At 39.8% G+C, this 18,775-nt stretch overlaps 1 protein-coding gene across 1 annotated transcript in view; it reads right to left on the bottom strand.

Annotated features, from left to right (window-relative positions):
- Nucleotides 1-1,001: 1,001 nt before the first annotated feature.
- LOC5514479 (sorting nexin-14) overlaps nucleotides 1,002-18,775 on the bottom strand; it is a 22,785-nt gene continuing 5,011 nt past the window's right edge. Inside the window, exons 2-38 of the mRNA XM_048719657.1 lie at nucleotides 18,166-18,234; nucleotides 18,037-18,088; nucleotides 17,861-17,940; nucleotides 17,422-17,500; nucleotides 17,051-17,094; nucleotides 16,145-16,232; nucleotides 15,715-15,799; nucleotides 15,472-15,637; nucleotides 14,678-14,753; nucleotides 14,275-14,319; nucleotides 13,880-13,963; nucleotides 12,847-12,961; nucleotides 12,162-12,229; nucleotides 11,460-11,547; nucleotides 11,247-11,304; nucleotides 10,649-10,715; nucleotides 10,021-10,082; nucleotides 9,786-9,871; nucleotides 8,963-9,015; nucleotides 8,417-8,539; nucleotides 8,284-8,329; nucleotides 7,921-7,998; nucleotides 7,642-7,757; nucleotides 7,117-7,228; nucleotides 6,847-6,887; nucleotides 6,678-6,757; nucleotides 6,347-6,398; nucleotides 5,736-5,767; nucleotides 5,352-5,386; nucleotides 4,916-4,972; nucleotides 4,092-4,185; nucleotides 3,445-3,515; nucleotides 3,194-3,224; nucleotides 3,059-3,123; nucleotides 2,841-2,932; nucleotides 2,657-2,716; nucleotides 1,002-2,212 (exon numbers count right to left, since the gene is read on the bottom strand). Of these exons, the coding sequence (XP_048575614.1) occupies nucleotides 2,186-2,212; nucleotides 2,657-2,716; nucleotides 2,841-2,932; nucleotides 3,059-3,123; nucleotides 3,194-3,224; nucleotides 3,445-3,515; nucleotides 4,092-4,185; nucleotides 4,916-4,972; nucleotides 5,352-5,386; nucleotides 5,736-5,767; nucleotides 6,347-6,398; nucleotides 6,678-6,757; nucleotides 6,847-6,887; nucleotides 7,117-7,228; nucleotides 7,642-7,757; nucleotides 7,921-7,998; nucleotides 8,284-8,329; nucleotides 8,417-8,539; nucleotides 8,963-9,015; nucleotides 9,786-9,871; nucleotides 10,021-10,082; nucleotides 10,649-10,715; nucleotides 11,247-11,304; nucleotides 11,460-11,547; nucleotides 12,162-12,229; nucleotides 12,847-12,961; nucleotides 13,880-13,963; nucleotides 14,275-14,319; nucleotides 14,678-14,753; nucleotides 15,472-15,637; nucleotides 15,715-15,799; nucleotides 16,145-16,232; nucleotides 17,051-17,094; nucleotides 17,422-17,500; nucleotides 17,861-17,940; nucleotides 18,037-18,088; nucleotides 18,166-18,234 (2,677 nt within the window). The 3' untranslated portion in view covers nucleotides 1,002-2,185. The remainder of the gene's footprint in view (nucleotides 2,213-2,656; nucleotides 2,717-2,840; nucleotides 2,933-3,058; nucleotides 3,124-3,193; nucleotides 3,225-3,444; nucleotides 3,516-4,091; nucleotides 4,186-4,915; nucleotides 4,973-5,351; nucleotides 5,387-5,735; nucleotides 5,768-6,346; nucleotides 6,399-6,677; nucleotides 6,758-6,846; nucleotides 6,888-7,116; nucleotides 7,229-7,641; nucleotides 7,758-7,920; nucleotides 7,999-8,283; nucleotides 8,330-8,416; nucleotides 8,540-8,962; nucleotides 9,016-9,785; nucleotides 9,872-10,020; nucleotides 10,083-10,648; nucleotides 10,716-11,246; nucleotides 11,305-11,459; nucleotides 11,548-12,161; nucleotides 12,230-12,846; nucleotides 12,962-13,879; nucleotides 13,964-14,274; nucleotides 14,320-14,677; nucleotides 14,754-15,471; nucleotides 15,638-15,714; nucleotides 15,800-16,144; nucleotides 16,233-17,050; nucleotides 17,095-17,421; nucleotides 17,501-17,860; nucleotides 17,941-18,036; nucleotides 18,089-18,165; nucleotides 18,235-18,775) is intronic.

Below are 18,775 nucleotides of genomic sequence, written 5' to 3'. Positions count from 1 at the left end.
ATTACAGCAGCCAGCCCCCCCTGGTTTAGGAGCTATTAAGGGTGAGGGCGTAGGTGGGTTTGGTTAAATTGTCTGTGTTGGGGGGGGGGGGGGGAGGGGGGAGGTTACAGCAACAAACACTTCCTCACTGGTCCAGAGGGAGGTGAAGGGTCCCGGCAGCACACGATGCCACGCACTTTGTTTTGATTGGTTATTCTGGGATAATAGGGGACTTGCACTAAGCGATCACGTGACTGTTTGTGTGGCAAACTAGCGCGCGCTCAGGATTTTAGCGGCAAAATAACGGCAACAAAAAGCAACTTATTCAGCGCTTACGAAAAAAGCCAGTATCTTTTTTTCAGAAAGGGTTTAGTTTCATTTGAAGATTTCATTTTTTTCGTCGTTCTCTTGGGTGACGGGCGCAGTTATTTCTATTTTTTTGTTTGATTATTTCGTTCTAAATTTGCCACCCAGAAAGGTCACGTGATCTCTTAGCGATGTTGTGCTCTTCTAAACAGAGCCTACAGACCACACTGGGGAAATCTACTTCCGGCCAGTGGTCCCCCCCTATTGGCCGTCACTGTGTCGTCCCGCAATTGGTTCAGTGGACAGTGCCAATTCAAATACCACCGCTGGTCATGAGCAAACGCGCCAATAAAAGGAGAAGACGTCAGAGTAGATGACACGAGAATAAGGAGAAAAACAGGATGACGTCGGAATAGAATTAAAAATCTTACGTCATAGCAGCACGATAATGTAGGATGACGTCATAAAGAAAAGACGTTAGAGTAGAATAATAATAAATATCATGATGTCAGAAAAAGCAAATTACGTCGTTTATCGACCTTTTACGACGCGGCGCACACGCTGAATATATCACCGCTTTACCACATTTTCCTTTTAGGGCGCGGGTAAATCTAACGTGAACGCCCCTAATAGGAATAGATGACGTCATAGGCGTGATGGGGATGTCAATGATTTCTAACTAATAGAGAAATTAGCTTAGGAAAGGAAAAAGGTCATTCATAATTGGGCGGTTTTACTTGTTTTAACCACAATCCTTCCATGTTTCCATTTTCCGAAAATATGGAAAATATGACTTCTCATCATGCATTGCACTCCTTTTTTTCTTTGACTAACCTGCTAGCCGGCTCTCAATTTGGTGTTATTCGGGAAGTCCGAGGAGCACTGGAGCCGAGGGTGCGCAACACAAGTCATTCCAGTGCACCTCGTCCCTAAGCGCGCCACAGGACACCCAATATTCAAAAACAAGCATAGTTCCGTTCCATCCCGATCCAAGTAACTCCGTATGGGAACTTGCAAGCAGTCTATACTAACAAAACATATGTACAGCCCAAGGCAGTGTCAAGCATGAGGCGAAACCGTCACTCGTGGTTGAATATACTACATGTACTTAGAAATCACGTGACTTTGTTGTTGTCAAACACCCGCGCTCCGGCTTTTAGAGGCAAAATAACAAAAACAACTTATTCAGCTGTTTATCCTGTGTTTATTTTGACTTCAAAAAGGGCTTATTTTTTATCGAAAGATTTTATATTTTCGTCGTTCTCTGGCGTGACGGGCGCAGTCATTTCTGTGTTTATTTTGACTGGAATTTGCCACCCAAAAAGTCAGGTGACTTCTCAGTGCAAGTGGCCCTAAGCCTTGTCCAGTTTATCAAAATAATTTTAATTTCTGCTAATAGTCCCGGGGACAAAAATGAAAGAGCAACACAGTTTATAAATGTAGACTTGTAAAGCACACTAGCATACACACGAGTCCCAATAAGGACGAAACAGCTGTCCATGGTTGCCAAACTGCACGGGTAATAGACTGTGCTAGCGTCCCGTCTTGGCCCGATTGGTGCCAATGTGTGTACGCTAGTGTGCTGTTAAATTTCACACTTTATAAAATAACATCTTTCAAAATAGAACTCATAATAATCATAATTATTAAAAAAAATTGTATGAACTTTAAAAAATTGTATTGTACGATATAATTCCACTTTTCCACATCAAGGAAACACATCACCAAAATGAGGCCGTCTCGTTTTCAGGCAGAAACGGGACATTCTTGCTGACAGGGACGTTATAAAGTGATGTATGTGCCTTCGTATCCAGGGCCCTTTCCTCTTTCCCAGCATGCCCCAAGGAAGTGTGTGGGGTGGACCCCGATGCGCGAGCATGTGATCTGGTGGGTCCCGCTGTTAGCTTGAGTCTTCGATATTTCCATCCTAATAAAAATATATAATTACTTAAGATAATAATATGACTTGTATATACTCTTTACTAGGGATTACAAACAAACCGTATCAAACAATCAATGATCAATAATAATAATGGGTTCAATGAACATATCAACAATTTTGTTTAAACTGTTGTTTTTCCTGCTTACTCGGCCAATTCCTTATTAGGGCGCTTCAATCGTTTTTCCTTGTAATTGTGTAAGTCAAGAGATTCCTCGTGAAATTACAGGGATGCGTGGTTACTACAATTTTTCTTGCCGCTATTTTGAAAAAAAAAAAAAAAAAAAAAACAGGTCTGGACGGACGCTTACGTTGAAGATTATCACAGGGTTCCCGCGCGCTCGCCTCAACCATTTAGAAAAAAAAAACAGCTAGTGACTGATATGATAATCTAATCGATACAATAATAGTTGTGGGGAAGAAAATTTGTACCTTTTGCGAAAGTTCGGGGAACATTTCTTCCAACAAAACGTCGAGTAATACGTAAGCAAGCTGAAACAAGATAAACAATCAAAAACTATTAAATTGGAATATGGCGTGAGTTTGCCAACCCAAAAGTCACGCCACAAAATGTCACGGTATTAATAGATACTTGAACAGGTTAAACCAGTTTTACCTGCTTGTTCAGTTTTGGATGCTGGAACAGCTCCAGCAGCAAAACCATTCCGTTATGATGCCGCTGACCACCCATCATTCGAACAACAGGCTCTGGAAAGAAGTGTCACAATAAAAACGAACACATTAAACGAGGAAACGATGTCTAATAAAGGTTACATTGATGATACTGATGATGACAATTATGATAATGATTAGTTATCAGTTATATTCGTTTACCAGGGATAAAATCTAGCATTTCAATTAGCGTCTGTTCGCGTCTTTCTATCTTATCTGCGTCGGTCCTAAAATGGAGAAAAAAAAGAAGCTCAGGCGAAAGTGTCTTCAGGTGATAGAAGTCAACAGTTCTCTTACCTTGGGGGATCTTGGTCAAAGAAAATGGCATCTGGGAGAAAGGGAAAATAGATCACAGCTTTCAGTTATTATTTGTTATGCGCTACACGCAAATGTTCGTGTTCGATTAGAATGATCAGGGCAAGAGGGATGGAAATCTTATATGTAGGATTCAGACATGAATAACTAGCAAAATCCTCCGGCTTATGTGTGGAGTCCCCCGCACACCCCTTGTTAGGTATGGTTTAGAATGAGCGGTCGGAAGCACTCACCCCGCAACAAATGAATGATCATAACAAGTCGATATTCGTCTTTTAGTAGCTCAACCTTTTCACCCAGGTATCTGAAACAAGCGACGTATGCGTAAAGGGGAACTTGCAAGATGGAAGGGTGACTTAAAGTCACCAGTTTACTTCCTGTCGATTACAAAAAAAATCTCCGGGAAATTTTTAACGGAAAACGCGAAAATATTTCAAAATTGCAAAAGCAGTGTGTCTATTGAAAGTTTCTTTAAGGATGTGATTAATAATTTAGAGCGGATGGCCTGTTAAATAGCGCGGTATCTGATAGTTTCTTTAGTCTATTGTCGGTTTATGGAAGTAAACTGGTGACATACCGCTTTAAATGTTATTTTGGAAAAGCTTAAAACGTCAGAATAATGAGGAATGACAAAAATAACTAACCACCTTGATAAAACATTTTATCTATATGTTGCAATTGCAACGCAATATTAATTCTAATTTGAGCATGTTTACGTTTTGATACAGGTTCACATTTCATTAAATTTTCCTAGTACGAGGTTGCCGCTTAAAAAGGTACAAAGTACGGTAATTGGGGGATCTTAAGAAGTGACCACGTAGTAATGGTACCAACTTTACTATCATTAAAATGTAAGATGTAGAACAACTCGAGTACGTACATATCTGCGAAGAAATTGAGAGATGCTTGGCCGACAATTTGAAAGCATGTCATGAGATGAAGCATCCAACTCGGTAACTTGAACAGGCGATTAGCTGAGTGTGATAACATAGAAAACCATCTTTGTAATAACTGATATCACCATCACCTTATCCCCATCATCAAGGACACCATCACCACCACTATCATCACCACCATCACCATCAGAATCAGCATCGCCATTAGCATCACCGTCATCGCCATCACAATCATCACCATCACCATAGCCATCGCCATCACCATCACCATCACCATCACCATCACCATCACCATCACCATCACCATCACCATCACCATCACCACCACCATCTCCATCATCACCACCACCATCACCACCATCACTATAACCATCACCATCACCATCACCATCATCACCACCACCATCACCATCATCACCACCACCATCACCATCACCATCATCACCATCACCATCACCATCATCATCATCACCATCAACATCACCATTATCACCACCACCATCACCATCAACATCATCATTATCATCACCATCACCATCACCATCACCATCACCACCACTACCATCATCACCACCATCAACACCATCACCAAAAATAACCATCACCATCACCAACAACAAGATTATCACCACAACTTTCAATATCCACGCCACCATCATCATAGTCATCATTAGCATCACCTTCACCACACAAATCCCCGAAAGCAAGTGCTATGAATAGATTTTAAAATCCCGGTTTACTTCTATTGTTGTTTTCTTCTGCGTTTTAAAACCAGAACGACTGACAAGGTAAAAATAATTTCATTTACCTACAAACATCACATATTCTGTCACTCCAGTCAGCTGTAACTGGGTCTTGGAATTGTCTGGCGATGGAGGGAAATACAAATCAATGAGAAATACTCCTTGCTATTCACGGAATCATAGGTCTTCGAAGGCACCAAAAGAGAAAAGACTCTTCATACTTGACACAAGAAAAACCTCCCATCTTGTTAGTAGGGACCAATTAACGCTATAAAAGGAGCTGGGCGGGAAAAAGGAGAAAAGGGGTTATAATTGTCATTTTACCAAAGGGAAACCTGAATCTATAAAGTTAAATATACGAGAGGGCAGGGGGGGGGGGGGGGGGCTGAAACATAATGGCTAGGAAGCGAGGGTCTCTAAAAATTTATTTTCATTTAGCAAGGGCCGCTTTAAATAATTTCTCATCCAGCCCTTTTCGTGAGAAGGGATTGCGGAAATTACCTATGTTCTTTACATTTGCATCGGAGCTCACGCCACTGCAATGAACGACAGAGATTGTTTGATGAGCAAGAGCACATCACACAGGGCTATTATTAAAGTGGCATTAACACAGGTTTACTTCCGGTCGATTACGTAACAATATCCGATGATTTAACAAAATCGAAAAGCAGTGTGTGTATTGGAAGTTTCTTTGAGGATGTGACTGGTAATTTAGAGCGGATGGCCGGTCAAATAGCGCGGATCCAAAAAGTATTCTTAAGTCTCTTGAGGTTTCCATCGGCCCTCCGGAAGTAAAGTGGTAGCAATGCCGCTTTAAGTCAGCAGTAAAACTTATTAATATAGTAATACTTAAATATTTATTAATACTATAAGGTCTTCACTTACTAGCTTCTACTTCGATCGGGGTAACACTGTTCCTAAAATAGCAGAGACAACAAGTCAATAACGCACGCAAAACGACAGGAAATCCAAGAGCATTTTAATGCGCCTGCTCAGACAACAAACCAAATTGATCTGGCTATTGTGATACAGTACTTACCATCTTACAAGAACCTAGAATTTAAGAACCTGTTAGCCTAAAAATACCAAATTGAGACCCCTGTCATATAAAAACCAGGTTCTTACTTTAAGATACAGGTTCTTAATTTAAAAAAAGGGACCTTTAAGATCTCCCAGCAATGATGAAAATCATGATTCTCGAGCAGTGAACTAAAACATGAATTCTTTAATGACTATTACGAAGGCCAGGCCGGTATTGACATTTCATTAATCTAGATACCGCACTTCTACCAGCCATTACTATATTAACTTTTCTTTAAAATTGAGAACCTATTTAAGAACCTAAGTAGCCTAAAATTTAGAATAGTACCCGTTAAGTAATAACCTGTTTAGGCTAACCTGGAAAAATCTAGGTTCTTAAGCGGATAAGTACTGTATTTTCGATAAGATAATGGATAATTCCATGGCATTTGAAAACACCCAAAGCAAAACCTCACCTCTTTACGGCCAAAGTCATTTGTCTGTACACCAGCATCAACCGAAAGTGATCTGTGAGCACGGTACACAAAAAGAAGAGAGTTAAATGTCAAATTAACAAACCGTCTTCATATTATCCTAACTCTTCTATCTCTGAAAAAATAGCCTCCGTCAGGTCCGGAGTAGAGAGAACAACAACCAAAATATAGGGTAGGTTCTGTCGACATAATAATATATTTAATATATATATTTTTCAAAGATCGTAAAACTACAGCGTCGCGCAGGTTAGTGCCTAAAAGGCACATTACTATCATTTATTTACTATTTTTTTACAAAATAATATCGTGATACCTAACAGGAGGCCTTCGTTTTACAGGTTCTTCAGTAGAGGCTTGAAATGCGCTCAGAAAGTGGTCTAGATTTTGGCCTTTCTGTGGATAAACAAAGGTGGCTTTGCATCAGAAAAAAGCTTGGATAAGAGATTAGCAATGCAATCATGGAAGAACAATATGAATTGTACCTCTTTTGTGAAAATTGTAGTCACCGACTTGAACGTCTTTCCTGAAACAAAAGAAAAAGTTGTTATAAAAAGTAAAAATTTCAAGCCGATGATAGCCTGCGTAGTGGCTCAAGGGATAGGGACGGGGAGAGAGAGGGCGAGAGAAGAAAAAGCGCTCGCCCGGGGTTCCCCCTCGGCCTCTCCCCCTCCCCTTCCCTTTGAGCAGCTACGCAGGCAAATTCAATGAAAGCAAAGCACATGCTTGTCTCGTGACATCCATCTTAGAAATACCTGCCAAATTTCCAACCGAGCTTGGTCCAAACATTTCACTAAATTCCTTCTCCGGGGACAGGAAGTTGTACAATAATGCGCTTCCCTTTAGTAGCGGGTTTCCTGAAAGATACTACATACATTTGGCATGCTTAGGAGGGTATGTTTTGGTATGGGAACAATGACTTTTGCGCTAGCTACGTATCATGGTCATGTATCACAATGTTGACATGCAAGAGCAGAAGGAAGTGACGGAACGGTTTCTTTTTCCCTTCACAGATCGCGCCTACTTCGCGTCAATTTACACGCGAGCGTATCCATTTACGACTCTTTATCCTTCTCAGTCTTTTTATTTCGCTAATGAAAAGTCGCCTTTACAGAATGTTTGATAAAGCGTTCTTCTGAGGGCTGAAATAGCCTGCTTGTAGGCAAACCCGGTGTTTTTCACTTTGCGCCAAGTAGTGGCCGCCATCTTGTTTTGTTATGGCCGCGCGAGAGCTGGGAAGGAGAAGAAACAAGAGAGCGGGAATGCTCTATTGTTCTTACCTGCAAATATCTCTCAAACTGTTGTCGGCAAGACTCATAGTACGTGGCCGGCTTCTTGACGCTAGACATCTTGGAGCTACTCTTTTTCGGTGGGAGATACGTATCATCAATGGCTCCTGGATTTGCAAAGAGAATATAACCGCAGTCAGGAGCGGTGTACCCCAAGGAATCATCTTGGGGCCCCTCCGATTTATCCTGTGAATAGTCCACTCCGGTAGCGTCTCACGGGTAAACATTGAAGTGTGATAATAGCGTGACGCTAATATGTTTTTATCTTACCATGAAAAGCCCTCAGCTTGCTGTGGAGAACATAAAACTCGCCATAGCGTCTTGCAACGTCCCACCGCCTGTCACCACCTAAACACGAAGTGAAAACATGCTATACTTCGGGTAATAGGCATTCTAAGCTCTCCCCAATTTGAAGGCCCTTTACATAAAGAGGAAAGAGGCATTGTGATTTACTTTTGGGAATGAGTGGACGTAAGTTGTAACCGGACGTAAGCGGACGTGAGTAGTCTAATGCGGACGTAAGCGGACCTAAGTCGACGAAAGCGGACGTAAGCGAACGTAACGGAACATAAGTGGACGGAGACGGATGGGGATTATCACATGGGAAATCATAATTTACCAAAAGTAACCTACCATCAGTAACAATTGATCTTCCCACGGATATTATATAGATGCATTTCTGTAAAAAAAAAAAGAATTAGAACAACCACCGATGGTAGGCGGAAAAGGAGGCCTGTAGTGCGTTGTATTTACATGTTCTACTCACGTGTTTCGTCTCCATGATCACGTGCGGAATGGTGATCTTCCACGTGCTGAGATCGCGCTGTTCGCTACCTGATAGCAGGTCCTGGTCAGCGGTAGATTCCGCATAACTTTCTATGACAAACTCCTGAATACAAGAATATCATCACACAATGCAATAGCAAACGCGAAACGCCGTAATAACTGAAACCAAGTCACTCTACAAATCAGGGCCAAAAATTCGTTTACCTTTCAAAGGGCATGTTAGCGACTAGTTCACAATTTGGTGTCAGTAAAGAATCTACATGCTAGCTGCTCCTTATAGATTTTGCTGGCAATCTCATGCGCTCAGGAGGGAAACTCTCGACAACTGATTAAAAATCTATTCACAGTTTAACTGTTTGGTAAGCCAGATCAAGTGATTTCCAGTTGTAGATGCTTGGTGGTCACTAGTTTGCAACCAAATTATGTTCTTTAAATACCTTTGTCGTAAATGGGACTATTTGTTTGCTAACTTTGATCCCTGCAAATGTTGAGATATGGTACTGCTATGTATTTGTAAGGAACTTACTGGAGGGGTGTCAATGACGTCATAAGGGTCTTCTTCATAAAAGGCTCGTTCCTCTATAGAAGGAATGAAGAAAGGGATGAGGGTCGATTTTTCCAAAACTGCAGGTTAAATTTACTCTAAAGTTACTTTAAAATTGTGCAGTGTTTATTTTTGCCATGAATTTGGCATTAAGCTTATTGCCATCTCCTTTCGTTCTTTTTCCATTTTGTGTGTGTTTTATTTGAAGTTCGTTTCATTATGTGACACTGGTAGGGGTAGCGATGGGTACCTCGAAATTTCGAAAGTCTTACAAAAAATTCGCAAATTCTCGGAACCTCGGCGTTTTTTTTACTTAAGTCTGGAAGTCTTGTTTTTTATTTTTTATTTTTGGGGGTCTTGGAGTCTCGATTTTTTTCTACCACGGTCTCGGAGTCTCTGATTTTTTAAGGCGATCTGTATTATGTTTTTACCATGCTACGGGTTTCCCATTCTTTCTCGAGTCTCGATTCCTGAGCCTTTACGCTCTAAACAGAAACTCTAGCTACTGTAGCAAGATTGTATGTATTCTTTTTTTAACTCATGTTTATGACATACCTCGAGCAAGTTATCAGACCTGAAAAGCTCGGGCTCGGTTTGTTAAGAGACCGGAAGAGATTTTACTAAAGTCTCGCCAAGTCTCGTATTTAACCATCGCTACCCTTACTGGTGGAGAAATTTCTGGCAAGTCAGGGGACCGGAGACAGAGCTAATTTTTGAAGTAATTGTTATTTATAGAAACACGCAGGCCAAATGATTACAGAGAGGCGGATGTTGCTGGATGGCTTAAATGGATGGATGGCAGTACCTCTAGTAGGGTTAAACACTTTCTCTCGAATCTTTCCTGCAAGCTTGGATAAATCTGCTAGAGGGTCGAATTTCTTTTTGGAAGCTCTGCAAACAATCAGTTAAGATTAAACGACAAAGGTTGACAAAGGACTAGTGTCACGTGATAGTATCAGTCTCTCTTTCTCCCCTTACGTCACGTGACAATTCTAGTGTCACGTGACAGTATCGGCCTGTCACTACGTAAATTAACCTACCTCGCAGCTGGTCGGGGGAGGGGCTTAGCAGGAAGGCGACTACCACACAACAGTGAAAAATACTAAAGAGGAAAGAGATGAATAATACTTTTAAGATTGAGAATAGGGCAAAGATTACTCCCCGTAAGCAGGAGAGCCGTCTATTCTTAGGGAAACAGAAAGACAATTTTGCTGCCAAGTTCATTAAACAAAAACAAAAAACAAACTCCTATAACCTTTTCAAGCAAAGATCTTCTTATAAATTGTGCTTATTGAGAATTTAGGCTACTATGTTCTTACTACTATGTTTTTTTTTCAAATAAATTTTTTTTTACTTCGTGTTACTAAATCTTTTATCTTTTAATTTGCATTGAGGCACACGAATTTATCCAGGCGCATGGCAAAGAAAATCTTAGGGAAAGAGGGGGGGGGGGGGGGGCTCATGTGCCAAACAATCTAAAGTATCTTTACCAAAGCATTTTAAAAAAGTTAGACTTCTTTGGCTTAACTCCCTGCTACCGCATTTTCATTTCCAACTTAGGGTGCGTTAAATTTCACCCGAAAACGATATCGTCAGCGAATTATGGGGATGTTCATGGGAACCCAGACAATAACATGCCACGGTAGAGTAGATTGAGTATCAACTTACGTCGTCGCTTTGGTAAAACATCGGGATGAACGTTCCTTCAAGAAGGTTATACGCATGTTCGTAAGCCCTACAAAAAGAAATCATGATACATCGACAGTGTTATGGTTTGGGGTGGAAGGAAAGCTAGCTACTTACAGTGGTTTATCAAGAATTGTTCAAAGGGCGGTTCAATTTATGAAAACGATAACAAAATCTTGAAGTTATCAATTGTCTGCGTCTAAAGATAAAAAATTGTGGTAAAGGGTGGTTTAGAACGCAGGGGGGGGGGGGGGGGGGGGCAGGGTGCAACTAAACCAAGGCTAACACGAAATTGTGGGAAGGGTGTCTTATCAATCTTCCCATAGCCTCACTTTTCGGCAACACCTTAGAAGGACCAAAGACACATTCATGCCTGGAATAGTTTCATCGAGGGATCTTATACGTTTTTACAGCCTTCATGTGCACGTACAGTAGACGCCATTTTGCCATCCTAGCAGAAAACTAAGTACATTTTCAACGGCTGATTTTGGAAAGCTTTCGATCAAATGTACGTATGAAAATTTATTTTTTATGACAACTTTGAAATTTCTTCAAATAATTTATTATAGCTTGTACTTACTTGGATAAAAGCGCGGCCATCTTTAGTCGTTCCATTTTGTTGACAGGGGCTGCCAAAGCTGGGTATAATAGTAAAACCAAAGGATTTAAATACTAAAATACTAAATAACACAGTTAGAGAGAGATGCTCTCAATGAGAGGGAGATACATGAAATAGTAAAATCGTAGGATTGAATTCTAGCAATACTACAGGTCAATCCAGGGAGATACTTACATTGTTTTAAACCTTCAACAATATTGGGCTCAAAGTTTATCCTATCCAGTGCATTAACCTCAAAATACATCTTGAACATTTCTTGTGCCTGGAAAGACAGCAACAATAATATAATGTAAGTAAAAAAATCTCACGCTATGTGTTACAGAACTATTCTCCTTACGGAAAGATTTTAAATTTGGATTAGGAGGGGTTGTTGCAATGTCGATATTTGACGTTTTCTTTCACATACTACCACTGTACCTGGCCAATTCTGGAGGGTCGAATAGGGGACTTGCGCTAAGAGGTCACGTTACCTTTCTGGGTGACAAATTCAAAAGAAAATATTTAAAAAAATCAGAAATGACTGCGCCCGTAACACCAGAAAACGACGAAAAAATAAAATCTTCAAATGAAACTAAACCCTTTCTGTAAGAAAATAATTCTGGCTTTTCGTAAGAGCTGAATAAGTTGCTTTTTGTTGCGGTTATTTTTGCCGCTAAAAGCCTGAGCGCGCGCTAGTTTGCCACCTTAACAGTCACGTGATCTCTTAGCGCAAATCCCCTGTTTGCGGGGAGTCCTCTGAGAGAAGTCTGTGTCTAGAGGGGTATGGGGCAAGTGTAACGGATCTTTTTCTTGAATCATACAATCAAATAATTAAAAAAAATACCGAAAAATGTCTATAAAGTTGCACAAACTAACATCTTTCAGTTGACTTTTTACCTCTTTCGACAAGGAGTCTGCCTCTTCTTGAGTAAGGTCAGGAGCGAAAAAACGCTTATTAAAATCCTCTGAAACACAAACGTTTATAATGTAAGATTGTAATGACAATACAGTGGCATCACTATTAAGCGGCCACCCTCAAGACTGTAAAAAGTGACAGCGTAATAGAGGTTGGCTGCTTAATGGAAGTAGCCAAATAAAGCGTACTTGTCAAAGTGAGAAAATTGATAGTTTGAGACTAGGTAAGCTGGCCATTCACTGAACATGGGTTGGCCTCTTGAAAAAAAGGTTGCCTTTAAAATCAATGCGTACTTATTAATAGTTGAAACTTCAAATTAATAATGTGGTCAGTACAAAAGGGGTGAGGAGATTTAGGCTGGCTAGACCTTACCCCAGCTAGTCTCCTGTGTGCAATGTGACAGAGGTCAGAACAACAGCATAAGACTCAACCCCCTGCCTCTTCATTGTGGACATGGTCTTGGTGACAGAGGTCAGAACGACTGTGTAGAGGACTACAACTCTGCCCCCTTAATGTGGGTATGGTAGAATGGATATCCAAATTGACCTAAAACACTCTTTTCGAGTCAAATCGTATAGGGTAATTATGAAATATGCTTTAAATGTGTCTCAGTAATAGTACAAACACACAGCGCCTTGTTTTCATCATAATTGCATGGAACTTTACCTATAGTAAGGCAAAATTGAAGCACATTTAACGCAGCTTCTTTTCTCATGAACTGCATGAATGGAAATAAAACAGACTGTGTGTGCAGGATATCAGCCAGGGATAAATGAAGAGCCTGAAAGAAAACAAAACACTTTCCAGTCAACAATTTATCCTGAAACCACGATACACCAAGCAGGTCTTGATACACCAAGCAGGTCTAGATACACCAAGCAGGTCTAGATACACCAAGCAGGTCTAGATACACCAAGCAGGTCTAGATACATCAAGCAGGTCTAGATACACCAAGCAGGTCTAGATACACCAAGCAGGTCTAGATACACCAAGCAGGTCTAGATACACCAAGCAGGTCTAGATACACCAAGCAGGTCTAGATACACCAAGCAGGTCTAGATACACCAAGCAGGTCTAGATAGATACACCAAGCAGGTCTAGATACATCAAGCAGGTCTAGATACACCAAGCAGGTCTAGATAGATACACCAAGCAGGTCTAGATACACCAAGCAGGTCTAGATACACCAAGCAGGTCTAGATACACAAAGCAGGTCTAGATACACCAAGCAGGTCTAGATACACCAAGCAGGTCTAGATACACCAAGCAGGTCTAGATACACCAAGCAGGTCTAGATACACCAAGCAGGTCTAGATACACTCCCCCATGTCTGCTCTATGCCTGCAGACACTTTGCCAAACACATTTCCTGATTGGTCACTCCTAAAAATAACTTTCCTGGTTGTTGTATTTTACAATAAACATTTCTAATTAGTTCATTAATCATTCGAGCATGGATCTTGTGATTGTTTTTTTTTTCACTATACAACATTCCTGATTGGTAAACTAATCTAATCCTTTTTCTTAAAGACTTGCCGATTTGCTGATTCTTTTTCTTATGTACAGATTTCTTGATTGGTTCGTTTTAATTATAGGTTTTTTTCAATGCCCTGGCTCTAACTACTATTTAAATGATTGGTTCACAAATGATTTTACTAAGGGGTTTCCTGATTGGCTAGCTATATAGTGATTCTACTTACAGAGTTTCTCATTGGTGCTCTGGGTCGACTAAACTTGGACAAGATTGGTACCAAATCAGAGGGCAGTTCAGAGGAGGCTACCATCTAAAAGCAGTTAAAGAAATAGAATATATGACTAGTCCTAGTGAAGTGATGTACCAAATCACCACAAATACTTTTTAAAGCAATTTGTCAAATACAATTATTTTGTGACCATAAAACAATTATGTGTAGCCTGAGAGATAATATATGCTGTGTGCTGATAAGTACACCATTTCGCTATGTCTAGTCAAATATTGAAAATTTCATGTAACATTCAATAGAACACATCACCAAAAAAATATGCTTGAATTGATTATGATTATCATACAGTTACTCATAAACCATATAAAAACAGTTAATAAACATTTACTTACTGGATTCTTGTCCAAAAACACCAACCACAAATTGTTCACAAAGTCCTGTAAAAAGGAAATGTTCATCACTATCACTCATCATGCACCACCATCACTTCCATTTGTCAATGACATATTGTACTTATTCCATTAACACCATGTTTCTTGCCATATCATCATCAAATAATCATCCACCATCACTATTGCAAAATCAAGGCTAGAATATTTTGTCCTGGGGAAGTCTCTTTGTTTTTTTTTTGGTTGCAGATGACATTGACTTCCATTTGGTTCATTTGCATAATGTTAACTCTATTAAAAGGGGCGTGGGGGGACTAAAAAATGTAATTTTCCTTAGTTAAACCAAAACATCATCGTGATTACTTTCTGTCCAGAACGTGCTATTTGCACCATTTTGGTAACTTACTGGATCTGACAGCTTATCCATTGCTGTTAGAAGAACAGCTCCAGACAAAAGCTCTCTCAGCAAAGACATTAGACTCCTAAAATCATACTTTTGTTAACTCTGCAACTCACACCACATTGTATAACATCATTCATAGTTCATAGTAACCAATCCTTTCACCAATATTATCATCCTTAATAATACTAACATTGTCTCTAATCATCATTATTATTGTCCTCATCAACTATATATTCATCATCATCATCATCATCATCATCAACAACATCACCATCGCCATCGCCATCACCATCACCATCATCATCATCATCATCATCATCATCATCATCACCATACACAACCAGCATCAACATCATTATCAATATCATTTTCATCTTATTCCTCATCAGCACTTTACCATAATCATCACCACTTTGTATCTACTCCCACCATCCACCTTCACAACCATCGCTATAACCACAAACCAAAATCATCATGGCCATTGTTATCATCATCATCACCTCCACCACCATCGCTATAACCACTACCATCATCACCATGGCTGTTGTTATCATCATCATCACCTTCACCATCATCGCTATAACCACTACCATCATCATCATGGCCATTGTTATCATCATCATCACCTCCACCACCATCACTATAACCACTACCATCATCACCATGGCTGTTGTTATCATCATCATCACCTTCACCATCATCGCTATAACCACTACCATAATCACCATGGCCATTGTTATCATCATCATCACCTCCACCACCATCATCATCATGGCCATTGTTATCATCATCATCACCTGCAGTGCAAGGACTGTGGAGGCAAAAGCTGCGGCAGCACAGATTCTGCAATTTTCCTCAGGTACTGCAACTCTGCATGGCGGCTATACATGGCGCAATGCATGCTGGGAGCTAGTTCATCCATGATTGCCGTCTGAATATCTTCTTTATAATCAGATGATAGAACTGGAATACATAAATTGGTGTAAGATTAGCAAGCTAAGCTCTCACAACTATGGACACGCTTCAAAATACACACTTACCACGCTCTTTTGCTTTGATGTAGTTATCAAAATGTCTCAATCCTTCCTTGATTAGTCTATCTGTTACCAGAGTTGGGATATCAACCTAGCAAAATAATAACAATAATAATAATAAACCAAGTTATCAGTAACTTAAGTCTGTTTAAGTGGACAGTAGACGGGAAACAGATTGACTTTTTCCAAATTCTTGGCAATTATTTTCAAAGAATGCTCCTATTCAAATTTTTTTAATCATCTTAGTGAAACTTATTTTCTAATATTAGTAATATTAGAAATATTTCTATATATAAGTAATATTTCTATCTTCTATGTTCAAATTTCACATCAGTGTTGATAAGGGTTTTCACGATTTTATAGCAAGAATGAGGGTAGACTGGTTAGGCCAGTATACTTAGAATTTTTGTAAAGCCAACCAAGTAGTCAGTTATACCTTCCGGGCTCTTCGTAGTAGTACAGATGTTATGTATCTCAAGCTTGTCCTTAGCTCATCAACACAGATCTCATCACTGCTAACTTCACTACAAAACAAAAGTAAGGCCACAGGGGCCTATGTTCCTCATCCATTAAAAGATTGAAGAAGATGACTACATAAACGTTATATCAGTTTTATCAGCACTCAACCAGAAAGTGGTTGGTAATAAATGCTAAAGTGTGATCTGTCACTTCATTGCTTAAAGGTCATCTACAGTATGAAACCCTTGTTTGGCACAAGGTTTACTTTCTCATAAGGTTTGGCACAAGGTTTACTTCTTACCTTTTAAAGTGTTAATGGATGTTTTAAGCAATCAATAAGCATTAAGTATACCGAGGAGGTGTCATTGACAAAATGTGTTTTGACTATTGATACAGTGGCCCCATGTACCTCCCACAATACAGGGCTTCTGGAATTAAGCGCTTGTGCGGAAGCGCTTAATTTGGCTTTTTCCGAGTAATTTGGCTAAAATTTGAAAGACAAAACATTTAATTGCACAGGTTACTCGTAAAAAAAGAGATATTCTTCGTAAGAGTGCGATGTTTCGAACTGAATTTCGAAAACAAATAAAATGACTAGGCGTTCTTTGCTACACCACGAAGGCCTAGAAATAATAATAAAATACCTTTTTTTAATTGGTTGGTGGCTAGGAGCCAATGAAAACTTGCCTAAGATATTTTCACGCAAAAAATAACCTTTTCAAGTTATTTCGTGCTTTCCTTCGGTACAAAATGTAGTTTGGGAGTAACAACTGATATTCCGTGTAATTTAGCGTGTAATTCAGTAAAGAATCCCGCAAAATTTTGATTTTTTAAGAAAAATGTATTGCAAAATCCCGCGTGATTTAGCGCGTAATAAACATACCTGTACCAACTGTAAACAAAATTCTTTAGCACAAGATCCAGAAACTAGAAGAAGAAAAAAAACACATCAAATGAAATTCTCCATTGCCATTTTTGGCACCTCTTCATTGTCACCCCCCCCCCCCCCATCCTACTGGAGGTTGAAGTTAAACCTACAAGAAAAGGGTATTCTATTTTATAACAGTCATAAAAAATACAGTACAACTCCAAGAAAAAAATATGTGTGGAATTTTTGTCTTTTGACACATCACAAAGTGAAATTCAGACACTGAGACTTGTTGAGAAACACCTACTGTATGTTCTTAGTAGATTGATTAGTCTGAACAACCATTTCCCACATACTACATGATAACGATTAATGTAGGTACCAACCTCTTCGATAGCCTTATCGACAGACTCTGGAATCTTCAAGTTTTGCCATGGCTGAATTTTCACCAGCGCAATTTCAGGTCTGCATAAAACAAGTGTTGTGATAAGATTGCTTGAGGCAATAGGGGGGTCATTCAATTGTAATGATATGGCTTGTGGCAATAGGGGGGTCATTCAATTGTAATGATATGGCTTGAGGCAATAGGGGGGTCATTTAATTATAATGATATGGCTTGTGGCAATAGGGGGTCATTCAATTATAATGATATGGCTTGTGGCAATAGGGGGGTCATTCAATTGTAATGATATGGCTTGTGGCAATAGGGGGGGTCATTTATTAATGCTTGCTCTCCTACAAAATTTGTGGAGGCCCTTCTCCGACATTCTAATTGATTGAAGCTTAGTTTTAGAATTCCAGCTAAACATCGACAACAAAAAATACCTGTGCCTCTGACAGTGGGGGTTCCCACATATTGTACATCCTTGAGGGGTGAGAAGTTTGTCATCATCTTCATATTTAACCTACACAAAGTACAGGAGAAGTATCAATAAATCACATAATTTACAGCATAAAGTATTTTTTTAAATATTTTACCCCACTTTCATTAAAGGACTCACCCAAATCCTTGGCTCAATGTTCAGCAGCAAACAAGGCAAACGAGGAAAACAGCTGCAGAAACAACACAAGGATTCCTTAAAACACTTTAAATATGAAAAAAGTGGAAAAAGCTGTTGGCAGTGCTGTACCTGAATAATACAAAACCAGCTGCTATCCCTGAAGCAAGAACCCATAATGCGATGACAAGAGGAATACATCTGTAAAAGAGAACTCTCATCAACACTCATAGAACAATATAAAAGCTGCCAACAATATAGATACAAGCAGGAGGGGGAGGAGTCAATAGTTCAAGGGGGAGGGTGAATAGGGGTACGTGAATCCGCCGATAAGCTACATTTTCGGGGCAAATCCGTGGATACTTTAAGATCCACATGGTTTGACAGATAAACAATAGCATCGGTTGAAATTCCTTTAACCCATTGACTTTCCTGGCTTTTTTTAGCTGAATTTACAAAAAAACAGACTGAAAACAGATACCTCCCCCCTATTCTGAGTTTTATACAGCCCGTCAAAGTCAAACACAGCTGCACCTAGTCAGCGGTATCCAAGCTTTCCAACAGTGCTTTGCGGTCCCCACTTTTAATCCCTCGTCGTTGTGCTGAAGCCAGCACAAGTCGATGGTTGCATGTATTTTTCATCAAAAATACAGCTATGAGCATATTAGGAGAGTGTCTCAGGACATCATGAAGTCTTTTGGGGCATAATTGAGTGCTTTGCTTATGGATATTTGCAAGCAAA

Source organism: Nematostella vectensis, chromosome 12 (genome assembly GCF_932526225.1).
Source record: "Nematostella vectensis chromosome 12, jaNemVect1.1, whole genome shotgun sequence".
Lineage (NCBI taxonomy): Eukaryota > Metazoa > Cnidaria > Anthozoa > Actiniaria > Edwardsiidae > Nematostella > Nematostella vectensis.
This window is presented reverse-complemented; position numbering and strand designations above follow the sequence as displayed.